The sequence below is a fragment of the Hirundo rustica genome, chromosome 4, assembly GCF_015227805.2.
Source record: "Hirundo rustica isolate bHirRus1 chromosome 4, bHirRus1.pri.v3, whole genome shotgun sequence".
Classification (NCBI taxonomy): domain Eukaryota; kingdom Metazoa; phylum Chordata; class Aves; order Passeriformes; family Hirundinidae; genus Hirundo; species Hirundo rustica.
The window spans coordinates 49,928,434-49,946,761 of NC_053453.1; the positions used below are offsets into that span (position 1 = coordinate 49,928,434).

At 38.7% G+C, this 18,328-nt stretch overlaps 1 protein-coding gene across 7 annotated transcripts in view; it reads right to left on the reverse strand.

Annotated features, from left to right (window-relative positions):
• ANO4 (anoctamin 4) overlaps window positions 1-18,328 on the reverse strand; it is a 244,889-nt gene that overhangs the window by 47,181 nt on the left and 179,380 nt on the right. For all 7 annotated transcript variants that reach the window (XM_058420325.1, XM_058420324.1, XM_058420326.1 and 4 more), the window contains 4 exons: window positions 14,853-14,984; window positions 7,575-7,681; window positions 5,075-5,130; window positions 4,435-4,556 (listed from right to left, as the gene is read on the reverse strand). In XM_058420325.1, the coding sequence (XP_058276308.1) occupies window positions 4,435-4,556; window positions 5,075-5,130; window positions 7,575-7,681; window positions 14,853-14,984 (417 nt within the window). The remainder of the gene's footprint in view (window positions 1-4,434; window positions 4,557-5,074; window positions 5,131-7,574; window positions 7,682-14,852; window positions 14,985-18,328) is intronic.

The window sequence follows — 18,328 nt, forward strand, 5'->3', positions numbered from 1 at the left end:
TAAATGAAGGATGTTGATATTACTTTGATACGTATTGGTTTCAATATGGAAAAACAGCCTCAATATTCCATTATTGCCCTTTGCAACTCAGCTGGTACTCCACAGGCACAGGCACAGGCTGTACTACTGTAAATTACATCAGGATTAACTTAATATATCATGTCTTCTGGCCCCGTAGTTTGCATATTTCTCCTTTTAGTCTTGTTCAGATACCACTCAGTTAAATGCTATGGAAACAAACTATGGCAGTAAGAAAGTCTTTAGAGGCCTCCCTAGGTACCATATCCAGAGCAGTTCCACATTTATTCCAATATATAATTCACCTGGTCTGGACCATCATGATCCTCAGGAGATGAAAAAGATGTAGAGATACCTTTGTCATTCCTTTCAATTTGCCTCAAATATTTGTTTGAAGAACAAATTTGTTTCTTCTCTTCTTCTGTCACTATGTAAAGAACAAATTTCATATAGCTTGCCTCAGTGATGGCAGTTCTCTCTGAGCGAGGGCTCAGCAATGTACACAAAGAATTCTACTTTTTTTTTTTTTTTTTTCCCCAGAATGCATCACTGTGCATTATTCATACCTAAATTTCACCTGTTATCATTCTGCTTATTTCAAGCCTCTTTGAAATTTTCTGGTGTTGATAACATCTCTGTGTTCTTGTTAACTTTGCTAATTTATTAGTATCTGATTTTTCAGATTATTAATATAGACCAAAAAAAAAAAAAAAGTTTGAGTCTTTAATGGTTCTCCCACAGAAAATTTTCTCCACAACTAAGCTAAAAAGCAGAGACATAAAAACCCTCAAGCACCAATAGAATAATCCATCTCTCCTACCCTTATATATGCTGTAGCATCAAAATAATAATAAAAATGTAATTTCAGCTTCTCAGTTGTAAGTTAGCCTGTATACTATCCCTTCAATACCAGTTACTGATGAACTGTATATTCCCTCATCCATTCCAGTGGTAGACCTATGACTCAATTGGGTCAAGATTTCAATATCAATATTTATCAATAAGGCACGTTTTTTAAAAATATTAAGCTACAAAGTCTAATTCCAGAGTTATGAAGTGTGATATTGGATTATCCTATGTTTAATGACCTTCATTATAGAATATTTTGCTTTCAGCATCCCGCCTAAAAGGAAGTCATGAATCTAGAATACAGACAGACTGGGGCTCAAACCAAGAACCTATCTATTTTCATTAACTCTTTTGCAAGTAAGAATGAAATTCTGTACAGACCTTTCTACATCACAGAAAGTAGAGCTTTCTAGTAGGTGTTTTGGACTTATGAATCTCTTATGTTAGAAGCAGTGGGGTGGGAAGGAAGGCTTGACAGGGTACTGAAAGGGAGTAGTCAGCTTGCTGTCAAGACGTTTAATGGAAACATGGAGCAAAATGCAGGTGATTCAGCCATCCGTTTTTGCTTCCAGGTTCATTTAGATAGATTTACAATCATTTAAAAAACATAATTTTCTCCCTACATTTTTGTCCTGTGAATGAAATGCATAAGCAGCAGCAGGAGCAATTTGTGCACAATCAAGAGGGAAGCAGCAATGCACAGAAGTGTGAAGGAGGTGATCCAAAGTCCCCAGGAATCACTGGAACTGTTTCTGACAGAGCATATAAATATGAGTCCTGTTTTTTCCAATTATAATCAATTCTAAGGGTCATAAATTATTCTGATAAAGTATCTACGGACACTAAATTCGAAGAGATGCATAACTGAAGTCATGGTACCACATCTGTTGAATAATAGGAGTGGCTTTGTAAATTATGGCAAGTCTTTGCCATCATACTGCCACACGTTTCAAAGCAGAGTGGAAGCAGAATCATGCAATTTCTCTCAAATAACTTTTTCTCATTTATTTTTAGTGACTGGTAACTCTGTAACAGCCAGCTGATGAGATTAAATGATATCCGGGAGTTGCCAAATTGGCAGCACAGGAGATGGAAACCTCATTTTAACATCTAAAGAAAAAATAAAACAGCACAGAAGTATGAACATTTTCACTCACCATTGTGGTAGCTTGACTTTAAGGTAGAAATAGCATATCTATTAATGACATAATTGTACTATCTATGTCTAATTTACTTAGCCTTTCTAAATCATGTCAACTAGCAGCATAAGTTATGGCCAGGTGACTGTGGAAGAATTGACATCCAGCCACTTCTTTTGTACAGATGAAAACACTATGGCCTTCAAGCATAATCCCACATAACCCTTGTTATGGGGAATAAAAAAGATTTTCCTGCTGTAGAACTGGCCCTGAAAAAAGCTTCTTTTTAAAGTCTGCCTGCTGAGATGCTTCCAAGTGAAATGAACAGCAGGTCTTGCTGGTGTCATCAGTTCTTCAAGGAAAAGTCTCCAGCTCAATAGACATGTGAGCTGCTGAGAGTGGCAGTAAACATGGAAGATTTGTTCACAGATGCTGGATTACTCACATTTCCTCAGCTCCCCCCAAATCTTTGAATCCTCTGCAAACTCAGCAGGAGCTGAGGAAACGTGAGTAAGCCAGCATCTGTGAAGTGAGAAGAAAAAGGCACCCCCTTCTTTTTTTTTGTCACCCTCCTTCAGTGAATTCACCACAGCTGTGGAGGTGTTCCAGGCAGCAAAGGGCAGGCTGGGCTGGGGCTGCAGCTTTGGGCAGGCTGAGTTTGGTGGCTTGTGATTCCCTGCTGCCAATGCTCAGGAAATCTCACTGCTCCCCCTACTCCTCTCCTCCTTGGGTAAATGCTTACTCTCATCAACAGAAGGACTAGAGAAATTACCCTATTATTTTAAATAGATTTTGAAAACTCCATCTGATGAAAAAATAAAGCTTCTAAAAAATCTTAAGCTTTCAACCCAGGCTATGCAAGAAGGCTGCTATCAAGGTCTAGAATAATCATATCTCTAACATTGCCTATTCTGTTACCATTTATTCTCATACTTAAAAAAAACCTTTCAAATGCCTGATCATCAAATTAAACCAAACACCAGGTACTGTCTCAAGAGCACTTGCCCAAACAAGAAGTGATGAAGAACAGCAGCCTTGACCGCTATGAACAAGTGATTATAAAACTATAGAGATAATTGTTTGTACTGTGATAATACTATCTCCCTGTGTACTGGGAAATTGAAAGCAAAAACCCCTTCAGTATAACTGTTGGCTTCTCCATAAATCAGCAATTTCTACTATGTAATTTGACAAAAAAACAAATCCATATTTCTATCCAGTGTATTTAAAAAAAAAAAAAAAAGGAAAAGAAAAAGGCTTTTGCGTTTAAATGATGAGATTTAATAAATTATTTTGTAGAGCATTAGAAAATTACATGACTCAGCAAAACTTCTAATTGTATTTCTTGGTTAACTTTTTATCCATGGAAATTAAACTCTCTGTTTTATGAAATGGATAGGTTTTATATGGCCATAATCAGTAACAGTGTTTACCTCCATGGCTACCATCTACAAATATTTCATCTGGAAACAATTTTGACAATAAATAAGAGAAAATTTTTTTGTTAGTTACAGGACTTATGAAAGAGGGAATTAATAAGCTGGACCAATTGCATATTGTGGATGACCCTTCCTGATGGCCAGTGTATCTTCAGTGCTTCCAATACATCTGAAGAGTTTATTAATAGGCTCTTGTAGCTCCATATTCCTCTCTTCAAGTAGAAAAAGCTTGTTACTGTCCAATAATAGCTCTGCCAACACAATCAGTAAACGTTCTGGCTTTCTCTAATATGCATAAGAAATATGTAATCTTCTATTAGTCCATGCAAGGCTATTTGAAAACATAATTTAAAAGGACTGTAAGATCTTGGAAACACATCTCAGCTTTCTCAGTGTTTTATTCTTTGCAGACTACTTTCAAGATGCAGAAAAATCTGGACAGTGGTAGCTGGTCTGAGCTTAAGAGCAGTGGTACAGAGGAGACTTCCACCACTAGTGTTGCTGACACCACTCAGCAACCGTGAACTCTGCTCTGTGCCATTTGTAAGCATCATGAAACTTCATCCAGAACTCATTCTGTGGTTGCTTTTTGGAAAAAGAAGATCCTAGAGAGCCTATCTTTCACCAAAGCCATGCTCCCAGGAGGAACTCCTCTTGTGGACAGATGTCTAATCAAGTATATCCAGCCTTCATAGATTTCTCTCTTTCGTTTCTTTCTCTCTTAAATAGCCTGTAGACACTTAATTACAAATTACAGCGTCAGGAAACTCTGGAAGGAAACTTCTTTTGCTTTCAGGTCCTTTTACAAACTCCACTATAAATACTTCTTTGGATGTAGTGTCACCATGAAGTAAATTGTTCCCATTACTTCAGTATCAGTTTTTAAAAAACATATAAATTAACAGAGCTTTTTATGGTTTTGTCAGAAGTGAGACATCCTGTGCCCAAAGCATCTATAATGTCACATAGCAAAAGCAGGTAAGTCTTACCTTACAAGATCCAGTGGCTGGTATTTATACCACACTCCCCAGGAAGCCCAGCACTCATAGAGCAGGTGTCTGTGGTTTTCTGCTCCATGGGTTTTTATTGAATTCTTACTTCTGTAACTTCCCTAAAATACAAATTTGGACATTAATGAATAACAGCAGTAAAAAGGAATATTTAGAAATCTCTTTTATTAGCAGTATGGATAACACAGTTTATAAAAACTCCATACTTGTGTTCCAAAAGCTAAATATGGCATTTAAAAAATAACAGCTGATGTCACTAGGATTTGAGATTATTCTTCCTAAGAAATTTATAATAAATTATATTCATGTCATAGCCTATAAACACAAAGAAAATCTTTGGAGAATCTAAAAAAAACCCAAAAACCACCCCAGATTGTGATTGTTTTCCTCTCTGAAAACATACCGATATATCAACTCAAACAGTTTTTACAGAATAGATCCAGAACAACTCTCTTTACTCATCTCTTTTTGCAAGAAAATACCCCTAATATTTCCCCAAGGAAAAAAAACATTGCTAAATAAAAGCATGTCAGAGGCAGATATTAATAAGATTGAGGATAAATAATTACACAATTAAGAATTCATTTTGTGAGAAATATCTGTTCAAAAAGCAAAATACCTCATGAAGAGGAAATGCAGCTTCATAGGAGCCGTTACTGAGCAATCGATTCAGACCTAAGAATCAAAAGTATTCAATTATTTACCAATAGGAGCAGAAAAATTGCTAAGTGACAAGCAAATGACATTCTCTTAAACTGGCTAAATGAAGATTGAAGCCAACTGACAGTACATGATACATGTAGAAAAATGGATCTTCTATAGATTTTGATAACAAAGATATAGTACAAAGAAAGACTTGTTCAAATATTAATCAGAATCTATAATTTATTATGCTAGAGGCTTAAAGATTCATTTTCTAAGACCATCTTTAGTGTAACTGGTGAAATTGGAGACCTCACACCAGGTTTAATGTTCGACCTTATAAAATATGGTCTAACAAAGCTATTTAGATGAAAGGCTGCATATCTTGGGAGGTAAAAACTTCAGGGAAGGTCTTGACGTCTTTGAATTGTGGACCACTAAAGCAACAGAAACTCTTAATTTCTGTATGACAACAACTTTCTAAAATGTGTTCAGCTTATGTTTTATGAAAGTTTCCGGATGAACAGAAAGGAACATGACAAGCTACAGCAGTACAAAAACAGAAAATAAACAGGAATCTGAACCAAAATCATTCCTATGTGGCACAAAAATGTAACCATACAACCCACTGTCCTAGGTTACAATGTAAGATATGCTCAAAGTACATATTCTACCACCATCTACACGAGCTGTTGAAACTAGGTTGGGCAGTGTTTCTCTTGCCCCCTCCCTCCAGACTATCTTCTGTTAATGGCCCATCAATACCTTGCCACATGACTTATAGGTAAATCCCTCCAGGAGCTATTGTTTAATAGGCAATCAAGGACCCATTGGAAGACTCATGGAATGATATCAGCCCATTGTGAGATGCTCTGCGCCGGGGGAGGAGCCAAGCATTCCCACCTGGATATAATCTGGGATTTGGGACAGCACAGGGAGCCATATCCACTGGATTCCCAGAGGACAAGAGCTACCAGACCTTTCCGCGGGATCACTGCTTCACCAAGACCACTTCATCTGGACTGCTAATACCACAGTGTCAGGTTGTATTCTGACTCTGTCAGTGATCTTTTGTACTACTGCATTTATTTTATTTTATTTTATTTTACCGGGTTTTTTTTTTCCCCCCTCCTATAGAATTGTTTTTTCTGACTTGGAGTCTCTTGCTGGTTTTGCTTTTGAGCCAGCACACCCACTCAATCAGGCCTTGTCCCTCTTTAATGAGAGCCTCGAGAAATAATGTTCACTGAGATGTTGGTGCTTTTCACTTAGAAAGCCACCAAAATAGGACTGAACAGTTACCAGGCAAAGCAAAATAAAATATCCACACTAAGAACCTGAAGGTATTTGAACCCTATTGACCAAGAAGCATAGAGTCTTGATTAGTTTCCTACTTCACAGGGGACAGACAGCAGCAAGAACACAAGAATGAGAAGTATTAAGTCAACATAAATAACACTTTAAGTGGCAGCATCAGTATCTGCCTGGCAGATACTTTCTTCCAGTGTCTCTGTCAGAAAAGCAAAACTTGTACATCTGAGATGGGCTTTGCTCTGCCCAGTGATGAATGCAAGGTTGTGGTTTTTATAGGTATAGCACAAGTTGACATGTGAGGGAGACTGGGATCTTGAGGTAGGCAGGGACTGCTGGTGTTTGGGCTAGATGCAACATCACCTCTGCTCAGAGCTGTTGCTGCCCTCATCCCACCTGAGAAAGAAAGGAAAAAGTTAAGTTCTGGGATATTTCTCTTCCTCTTCAGGAAAGGTGAGGTTTAAACAGCAGGAAAATGAAATAGACTGCACAGTTTTATGGATATTTTCTCTTCTTTTGTCTCTGTGTGGTACTCAAGCAATATGTGAGCTGTATGACTTGGCAGAAGTTTCAGGTTTTATCCCTTCTCTGTCACTGCCTGCTGTCCTGGACCTGCATGTGTGCCACTCTGAATTTCCACTCCACTCACTAATTGAAGATGAAGCCAGAGTTACATATAGTGTTCTTTGTACTGAGGACATCAATGGTGAACTCCCTTTTGACTTAGAGCAACAACAGAGATACAGAGTCTTCCATCTCCCTTAGGACAGGCAGCCAGGGAGAAGCCCTGTAGCCTGAGATGTAGAGCAGCACAAATCTTGCCATCCTTCCAAGCACATTTTTAGGAAAGAATAAAGGTTTCCCTGCATGAGTCTGTCTGCTTCTCCACTGCTCATAATCTGTTCATATTTCACATTTAAATCAGCCTCTTCCCTTGCAGAGGTGATAAATCCCATGTGGTAACATGTGCCTTTGAAAGCTGACTGTTATTACAGGGGGACGGTCACATCTTCCAGGCAAAGCTCCTACAACAGCAGCATGTGAGATGTAAACAGTCAAAACCAAAGTGATTAAAAAGGAAGGGAAGGAGTCTGTTAATGAGGCCAGGCATATTTCTCCTTTCTTTTTTTAAACACACATTTAAAAGCACATTGCTCAGTACTTACCAATTTTATTTTTCCCTTCTTCATATTTCACTCTTTGTAAGATATGGTGTACAATTCTACTTCTTGTAGCATTGTTGAAGAAAGTATCTTTGTTGTGTATTATGAAGCTACATGAAAATAAAAACCAAGGGCATCTCAGAAATTTGTAATAGCATGTTTAAGGCAAATATCTAGTTCTGTTACTTTCTGTAGCACTCTAAAAATCTACAGTATGTAAGCAAGTGCAAGGAGAATTAAAGATACTTTATTAAGAGATGATTAGCCAGGTGAGATGCTATCAGTAACAGTATTCATTCTCTAACAAAGAATTATGTGGAGAAGTCTGGAGAAAGATAGATATTTAAGTATTCATTATGATAAGCATCACTTTTAGATAATTCACTGAAAACTACAAAATTCTTGCACAAAAATTTGCAAAAGCATATCTTTGTAAGTGCAGCAGTAGAATTTCACATCTGTTCCAGGCTTTTTTGTTATGCTTTACCATTAAGAGTCAGTTCGGAACATCTACTTGGTAGTAGACCATTCTTACTGAAAACTGTTACTGAATACTATGTTAGAAATTGAAAGTATCATATACTCCTACCTTTGGTTCTGGAAGCTAAAATACAGTGGAAAATAAGCTCTCAGATGCTACCTATCAAGTTAAGTATGAATGCAGGTTCTGTGTTCAGTAGGTTAGACAGAATTGTGGTGAGTTCAAATAAATTTTAAAAAACCCAAGAAACCCTGTGGATCGGAGGCAATATTGATTTCCTCATCTGTGTTATTGAAGAGCTGCAGAATTGAATAAACTGATAAATAAAATGTTAAGGTCATAGAGCTGTCATAGATACATGAGTCTGTAGAACACCACACTAGAGAAATATGACTGAAATGAGATCATCTTAATCAGGAGCTTGGTGTGGATTCATGTCACCTCTTTTGTACAATGTGAGATTCACTGCTCAGTTTTCCCCTCAGGTAATTTTACCCAAATGAAAATTTGTTTTGTGAGATTTAATCTTTACCCATGGGAAATAATATACGGCTTTGCACCTCCACAGTTATTTTGAAAAACAAGTAGTCCGACTTCTGGACTTTGAGAACTTCATCTGCTCCCTCTTTATTATCAAAATCGCCTGGATTTTCAATACAATACAATGTGTACATAAGTTCCTTATTGTCTGCTTCAAAGGCCAACAGTTAAAAAACTTCTAAAGTAAAGGTATGTAAGACAAGTTGCTCCAAGAACACCAGAAGTAATAAAACCCGGTTTTCTAGAAGTTGCTATCTCACATCTCCTTTGCCACTCCACCCCCGATACTCACAGGCCATTTCTGTGTCTACAATCTACTCACTACTGTACTCAGTACTTCTGGCTTCCTCCCATTTCCCTGCTATTCCCAAAGTACTACTCATGCCCTACAGTACGTACCAAAAGTAGTTTGATTTATGCATATTGGCTGACCACCACATGCATGATGATTTACCAGTGGGCTGGTACCAAACAGCAAATGCAACTGGCGTCCACTGGTCACTGCCTTTTCTGTATAGGAACAGTTTTGGACCACTATTCCATTTCAAGATGCTATTACTCAAAATGTATTATCATAGCTTAGCACAATTTTGTTTTCTAGATATAGAGAAATGTAAAATGTTTTTCCCTGCCCCAACCGTGGCGGAGTGGGGAGGACAAGGACCTATCAAAAAGCTGGCTGGGATATTGGCAGCTAAGTTGACCAATGAGAACTGTCAGTGCAACTTTGGAAGGAACATTTAAAACTAATCTGCTGCTGACCGCCCACTCTCTTGCTTCGGCTCTGCTGCCCCTCTGAGCGGCCGGGCTGGGCCCGGCTGGGCTTTCAGAAGCTGCTGCCTGCATGGAGAGCGGGGGGAGCCCAGGTCAGGCCCCCCATTGCTGGCTGGGCCGGGCCCGGCCAGGCTTCTGAGAGCTGCTGCCCGTGTGCAGCGCGGGGGAGGCCCAGGTCAGGCCCCTCTGCCCTCTGGGCGGCTGGGCCAGGCTCAGCCGAGCCTCTGAGAGCTGCTGCTCGCATGGGAGCAGCCTGGGTGAAGCCTTTTTTGCAGCTTAGTGATAGCTCTGAGCTGGACCGCCCTGGATAAGACCGAGGGGTAGAAAAAAGGACATTTGCCGGTTTCTTCTGCCAGCACGGCCTTGCATTTTTTTTTTCTTCAGCCCTGCAGCCCAGCGCGTGCACGTGGCCTTTACAAGCCCGGGCAAATTTAACCCTTTCTTAGCAATACAGAACTTTTAAAGCACAATTCTTCCTTGAGAGAAAGAAGAAAAAAAAAACCCAGAAAGTACATAGAACAGACACTGCATGAAGTCAGTTAGATGAGAAGTTGAAAGAACTAATAATATTGGAATAGGATTGAAGAAGTGGACATTTTTAACCGGACTCTTCTAAGGTAAATTATGAAGAAATGAACCATTCTTTGCAGCATCTTAGTATTATTTGGGTAGAATGCTGTTCTAATCAAAATTAAGGACTGGTGTAATAGAGATTTATTTGGGAACTTTGAAACCCCCGCTCCTGGGTTGAAAAGGAGGTCTCAGCCTTTTGAGACAAAGATAATTTTAGATCAGAAGAAGTATTCTTAAATAATACCCCAGATACACTGAGAAGCTTTGCTGATAGAACATCACAGTCTGCGAAAACTCCGGGCGGCAGCAGATGTGTGACATTGGGAGCACAGGACTATTTTGTCTTGTAGCAAACGTCTTAATAAAAAGTTCTTAGAAGGACTCTTCTCCTAGGTAATGAGTAGTTATGTCTAAATAGTGAAACTGACTGAAAATCCTAAGTTGTGTCTTTCTAGGTTGTTCAATAAGAAAGTTAATAGTTTGTAAGAGAAAAGGAGCATGTTTTAAAGTATCATTCTGTTTTAGTTTAAGTTTTTTCTTGTTTCTCAACTTTTTTTTTCTTTTTGCAGTCTTTTAATATATGTTAATAAAACTATTTTTGTTCATTTTTAAGCTTAAGCCTGCTTTGTTTATTTTTCTCCTAATCTCTCCCTCCCACAAAAATATTAACACTAAAACCCCTACATTAATTAGTGTTTCTGCCTGGTTTTATTAAATTAAAACCATTACAGGTATGTAAGACTGAGCTTATCTTTCAGATGCAGAAAAATACATGGATATAAAAATGTTTTTACCTCCACACCTGTACCAAATTCAGTTGAAAGTAATCAGCATGCAAAATAATAAGTATTAAAAGCGTTTTGAGTAAAATGAAAAATTGTCATCATGTAAATCTTAATGCTGATAGAAATTATATTTTAAAAAAATCGAAATTCTGAAGCAGATAGAACAGTGTTGTTTTCAGCTGAATCGGGAACTCTGTATTAGTCTGTTTTCATAGCAGCAGAAACAAATTAAAAGGCAGGAGTAAAACAGAAATTAACAATTAGAGATTTTTGCTCTTTATTTCATTTCCTTTTTCTGACTGACTGTCCAAGACCTCACCTCCCAGACAGCACTAAATGTTAAAGAACTGTGAAGATAACTTCACAGATACCAAAGCAGCACAGTAATTCTCATTCTGACTCAGCTGCAAGTTCTTGTAGGATTCAACTGTGAATTGAATCACCTTATCTGGGAAACTTGCAACATGGAACCAGATAACACCTTAACCTATTTTTCTTGTAATACAAGGTTATTTTGCCCATCTGTTATCACAACTATCTCATACTGCAACTGGAGGTAGCCATTTCAACATATTTTCTGAAGAATTTGTTTCATAATTTTATTTGTATTTAAGCATTTCTATTTTCATAAGTCATGAATGCAAAAAGGCAAAAATCAAGGATTACCAAATCTCTAAAAAACAAAGAATATTCACTTGTTTAAAGAAACACTTTAGTCATTTGCATTCATTTGCAAACTTAGCAATTGTGTTTCTATAGCTTTTGATCTCACCTGGCAAAAATAAATAACCAGATGTGTCTGTGAAGCAGATGTAAACACCTCAGTATAATAACTACCATGAAGAACTCTGCCTATTCCAGAATAGCTGAAGCAGTCCTAAAACACCTGTGAGAATATGAGCTGCAGAGCTTCCGCCCTTCCCAGTCTTGTGCCAGTAAAAGGCATCTGAGGGCAGGAGGGGGAGAGGAGGGGAAGAACTCTCCATGTTCAGAGTGGGCCGAAAACATGCCCTTGAGTGTTTTCCAAAGCTATTCATGAAGACATGGATGAAGAAGAGATGCTAGAGTTCAGCAAAGGTGAAAAAGGAGTGCCAGAATAAGTCCTCTGTATGTTCTGGACCATCTCTAACAATATTGTTGTTTTGGGATAGAATTGCATGTGATAATATTTAAAAAATAATCCTCACTTTTTTTTTGGCCATTAAAGTCATAGGGTTTTTAAAAATTGCTTAACTCAAATACTCTGGGTTTTTTTCTGTGAAATTGTTTGTAGAGTAGACCCAGAAAGAGCAGTGTCACCATAATCAATGGGGCAGGGATCTCTGGCACAGGGAACAAAAAGAAGCAGACATGAGTGGAACGCCTAGAAAGGTTGATAATATCTTAGGTTATCTGTGTTACAACATCCCAGTTAGACATTGACATAAATTAGGACAATGTTAGGGAGGTTTAATTTATCTCAAAAGTCACAGGAGTTGCTCTTGTCAGGTGAGAATCAGGCAGCTCAGTGTAGGACTTACCCCTTTCAACCATTACCCCTTCTTCCCATGCTTCATGGACACTTTCCCCCCCCAAATTTTTGTGCTTCAGTTTGTCTTATTTCTGAATGTGGGTGGTAAATCCATATTCACAGAATAATCATCAAAGCTATTCCATGTTCTACAGTATCCAATGAAGAATTCAGAGGAGAAAGGTTTTTCCAGTCTGTGAAGAATCTCACACTTCAAATTTCATTTCACAGGGGCCAGAGCTGAAGACAATTTCAAACTAGGTACACATAAACATTTATCAGATATTACTGAGCTATAAACTGTATAAAGCAGAAGCTTTTCAGTGAGTTTTTTAACCCTTGTTGCTTTCAGGTGGAAGAATTTCCTCAGCTGTTCTGTTTCTGCTGCCCTTGTTAGATTTTCAACATGCACAAGGATTTGAATATTCATAAGAGCAATACAGCTTGTTTTCAGGCTCAGTAAGGGTTTCAACATTATTTATGAGACTCTTCACTGAAGGTTTTGATAATTTTGTCACCTCATTTGTAAGACAAAAAGTGAGGATTAATACATTATGATTTTTATTACCTGTGAAGTTAATGTGTACGTAGATAAAGCCAGTGATTTGTTCCACAATAGCTATAATCATTAACTTAGTCCTGTAAGTCTTATTTGTGTGAGCTGTCCTTACTCAAAAGGAAAATCTCGATGAAGATAATGAGAGTACTTTTGGAAGGAAAGGTACCAGAGTTGATCCTTAATTAAAGTCCCTTTCAAAAATGTCATTCTGGAAATACTGCTCTTACATTCATGCTGTAAGAGACAGGAAGAGTCAGTGAAGGTTAATTGCTTTGAAACTATATTTGTAATCTTCTTAACTACACTGTGCATTGCAAATTTCAAACTATCTCTCAGCAGATAGCTAAGCACAGCAAAGCTAACTGTTGTCTAAAGAAAGGTCTCAAGTTAGTGCAAATTAAACCAAGAAAAAATTACCAATGGATTCCTGTTTATACATTCTCTTTAGTAATTTTGCAGGTTGTACAAACCCTTAAAGGGTAAATTTAGCTCTTGAATCTTTGACTACACACTTGAAAAAAAGTGGGTTTACTTTTCTTGCTTTATTTTACTTTATGTATTTTGGGACAGCAAAAGGCAGGAAAAAGCTATTTTCTGCTTTAGTGGCAAGATAAACAAGCTGAAATCTGAACACCTGTGGTCTGGTGACAAAGGTATGAAGGGAGGATGGATGCATGAACAGATTTGTGTATATCTTTGCACTGTGGGATCCACAGACACAGAAACATTTCACCATATCTAAAATTACTTTTGGCTGGAAGCAATACAAACTAAGAGCACAGATGTTGTTGGATGCAGTGATCTCTATGTGAGTAGTGTATCCTTTAGCACATGGAAAATGCCCAACCTTCAGCACTTCCAGGTAAATCACTGAGCCAATCAGCCTGTTGCTGGCTGAGGTAATAGCAGGTTTTTAGCTGATTTAACATAAAGTAAATCACCAGCTGTAGTAGCAGCAGCAACAACAATGTGAGTCTTCAGTATTCCCCTGAGAATAATACACATTTCTTTCCTTTATTTGTTTGAAAATGGCTATATGATCAGCACTTAGCACTATATTATTAGTAACTTTTCATTTTGCTTGACTTCTAAGGCTGAAGCTGCCTGTCTTATTTATGTAAAAGGACATTTTTATTAATGGTTAGCCAGGGGTTTTCATATCATATGCCTAAAACAGGGTCACATTGGGATGAAGAATGTTGTAGTGGCTCTCTCTGTTTCCAGTCTGAGACCACAGGCTTAAAACTATCAAAGTAGAATAGAAAGTCATGAAAGTGCATAATCTCTCCTCCATCTTCCTCTGCCCTTCCCCCAGATCAGACTTCCCCCCAGATCACTTCTTAATTTAAATTGGTTCACTCAGAAATATTCAGCTGAGATTGAAGGAGCCTTTTGTATTTTTTCAGGGATGTCCTGCTTCCTTCTATTTGTCAGGCAATTAAAACTTCCAGAATCAGAGGGAATTAAGAAAACCCGTTGCAGGGCATATCCAAGTTTGGTAGCACAAAGATTTGTCTGAGAGCAGGATTTACAAACCCATGATTCCCCACTTATAAAAAGCCATTTAAAATATTATAGTATTATACTGTAGTTGTATTTAAACACCAGAATGACCATCCTGGTTCAAAACAGGTAAGTGTCCATGCAGTCCTGTGCCATGTCTTCAGTTGCAGCAGCTCCCTGATTTAGCCATTATTTTGGGGTGAGGAGACTCAAGGGAACATAGGCACAGATCTTGGTAGAGATGGGGTGTGTTAAGATAAAGCTGAACATCAGAAAAACTTGAAAAGTAGCTCCACCCTGAGAGAAAATAGCCATCCCTTTAAGGATACAATTGAAATTCCAGAGAATGAAAAGGAACTTTCCCCTTGATTTCCTTAGACTTGAGCTGGACCTTTAATGAATAGAAATGTAGACTCACTATCTCTCCCTTTTTGTGAAAAACTACTAATATGAGGGCACTAGTCCTTAAGACATGAACAAAGAAATCAGTGTTTTCCAAGGTGAATCCAGAAGGAAAAGTTTTCACCTTGCAGCTGAGATATGATAGAATACTCACTGATGGATCCTTTGTTGGCTGAATGGAGCAGTGTAGCAGTCATTCTCCTCCAGATCTGGCAGTGTCTCCTTATCCAGTTTCATTGGCTTTCTGGGTAACCATCCTCGGAACCTGCTTATCTGTTTCTCGATCCTGCAGCACATGGTAAGCACAATGGTTTTTTTCACTATATTATGAAGCACAGGTTGTCAAACCAGGACATTTAATATTTACAACTAGGAAAGATGCAATGTCTTTTGACATTTTTTGAGGCAGACCAAATTACATATGCTGAACTTGGTTATGAATAACCAGCCTTCTGCAGAGGAGCATTTATTTTGTCTCAACAGAAAACAATGCTGATGGTACATGCTGCCATAAATCTTATTAAGCCCAAAGAGTGCTTGGCATGTCTCTAAACCTTTATTTCTCTATTTATTTTCAGTTAGTTTAAAATTCAGATTTAACCAACATTAGATTTTGGCGATCTAGACATTAGAACAGTAGAAATTATGACAAAGATCTTTGGCAGCTAAACCCCAGTAAGTTACATCACATTACTGTGCTCTGTATGGATTCTTACCTTGCAAATGATGTTATTAAAAAATAGGCTACTTGGTTCATTTTGTTCAACTGTAGTTTCTTGCAACACTATGACCTTCATGAAACCCGATCTCTGGGTGTATAGGCTAAGAGGTGACTGTTGTGCAGATTCTTACATTTGGAAGGTGAAAACAAACAATGATTGAGCTGGTGCAAGGGCAGATTTGACCACAGGTGCACTCATGCAAAGATACACAGTGAAATGAAGGGAAGAATCAGAGCTCGTTGTAGAAGACACTCTAAACCAAATTCAAATCCTTACTAGAATGCTACAATGAAAAACACCTAAGAAAGCTATATTTAGCACAGTGAGCTGTACTCCAAGTCCTAACTACTGATCACTGCAAAAATCATGGATTACAAATTATGAAGTGTGCCCATACTTCAGTCATTGGATGAATGTTTCTAGAAAGAGAGCTAAAGGACAAGAATTTACTTCCTTTGAACTTAAAGCTCAGTTCTGACAGAAGCTCAAGGACTGAAAATACGATTGGGGGATTTGTTTGGTGTTTTGTTTTTTTGTTTGTTTGTTTTTCCTGTAGTTGTTGTTTTGGGTTTTTTGGGTTTTCTTGGCAGAGCCAACATAAGAACCCTAAGACCAGCAAACGCTGGTACCTCTGCACAGTCAGTTTGAGGGAGGACAACCCATGTCCAGGCAGCTGAATATATGGGGAAGTGATGTGAAAATTTTACATATTTTCATTTAAAATTAATATATTTTTTCCTGGAATATTCAGCCTTCTTCCACCAGGTATTTTTATCTTGGATAAGGAAGCTAATGCTCATTTTTAAACACGGGCAGTTCAAAACTGTAAATAAATCAGCTGTACCTGTTTTGGTCCCATTTGTGTACTTTCAATATGGAATAGCGTGATGGGGCAAGGGATGTCACGTGTTGCGTATGTGTGCAAATTTAGCATCAGGACTGTTTGGAAAAACTGGAATACACCTAATTAATCGTAACCTCTCCATGGGCAGTGTTTGCATTGACCCAGCAATTTGGAGCCCAGGGAAAGTTAGTTTGCAAATGTCTGTGCTGAATGCAGGTGAGATGTCAGATCCCAAGGCTCTAAAGGGTCTGACCAATTGTAACTCTCCAGCTGCAGCATCCAGCCTGACAGCCTTGAGCTATTTTGTGTAGTCACTGATAGAAATGCCAAGGGAAAGTAAGTTCTCTGCTGGGGAAATCCCTGTGTTGCATTGTGCTCTGTATTATTTATTTTCATATTGTATTTTATGTTATTTATTTTCGTTGTAATTGTTTGTTCTGTACTCCCCTGTTCTCCTAAGAAATGTTATGTTCCGAGGTTTGTCCCTGCCCCTCTTCCCGGTCAATCCTCCCATAATTTTCCTCCCAGTCCCCTCCTATGGGCCCTGCCTGTCATTCGATTGTTCGTCTCAGCTTCTAGAGAGTTCAGGTAAGGATACTGAGTGACAGGGCAGGAGTCAAGGAGGTTCCTCCCTTTATGTTCTCATTGGTCCCTCCAACCCTGTTCCCCTCCCACCTTGTCCCTCACTGGATGTTGGTTTGTCTCCTCCCTTAGTCCCTCCCCTCTATTTAATCCCAGAGCTGACCGCCCCAGGCGGCTCAGCTGGAGAGACTCCCTAAGGTTCAGGTGTTCTCGCATGGGGCTGAATAAACACCTTGGACTTTTCCCTCCAACTGAGTCCAACTCCTCTCTCTTGTCTTCGGTGAGGTCTCTCCCATGATAAAGGTTTTCCTTTGCCACTTGTCTAGTTCCCAGGATCCAGAGGAGTGTTCCCCAACTGATCGTAGTGTCAGAGCTAGCTTGGGTGAACGGAGCCGTGGCTCCGAGAGGACACAGCGAATCCCTGTCTTTTGGCCTCTGTTTTTTCCTCTGTAAATTCAGTAAGCCCTCTGTTACTCTATATTCAACAGGCTTGGTGTGTCTAGGTATGGAAAAGGGAGGAGGAATTAGGAAGAAGGGTTTTCTAAATATCCTGTTCTATTCTTGTTAATTAAACTCGTTTGAATTCTCTAAGCTATTAACACCCCTGCCCACCTGCAATCCTTTCCCATTCATGCTGCAAGTAAATGTGCATATGTGCATTTAAGATAATGCCCACTGCAGGTTTATCATACCACACAAGCAGAGCACAAAGCACTGAGTGCTTTCCCCACTTAACAGCAATGCATTATTCATGCTGGCTTCTCACTGAGTGTACCCAGAATTCAAGGAGTTTGCCATTCCCAAGACTCAGATTACTTGGCATGCTCAGTCAGCCTGCTGGCAAATGGGTCTGAGAAGGTTACAAAACCTTACTGCAAAGCACAGAACATGCAGTACAGCCTTCTGCAGGGAAAACAAGCCCTCCTAAGTTATCTCCGTAGAAAAGAAAAATGACCAAATTCTTAGATTTTCTCCAGCTCATTCCAACAGTGCTGTCAGTCAGTAGCACAGGTTTTGTACTCTACAGGAGTATCACACAAAAGGAAAAACTTGAAAAAGTGGTGTTAGTGCTAACAAACACAGACACAGACACACAGTGTTAAAAACCTATTTTAAAAAATCATTTCTTCAAGGCTAATCCATGCCTCATTTTCCCCATACTCAGTTGAATAGGGGAATGGTGTTTGGAAAGCAGTATGACCTATCCAGGAACAATGGGGTGATGAAGTGATAAAGGTAGCTGCTTCACACAGTGCCTCTAAGACAGTCTCTCCTACTTCAATCCTGCCCCTGCTCTCCATGTCTAGTCTTTACTCAGCACCCTCTTTCTGAAGATACATATTGTGTTTAACTCACACAAAGAGTTCCTCAAATAATTTAAAAGAAACTGTTTTCTCACCATAAAGTGGGGTAGGGATAGAATGATTTTTCAAAAGAAAGTTAGGAAAATAAAAAAAAAAGGTTTTGAATTGAGGCTGATTT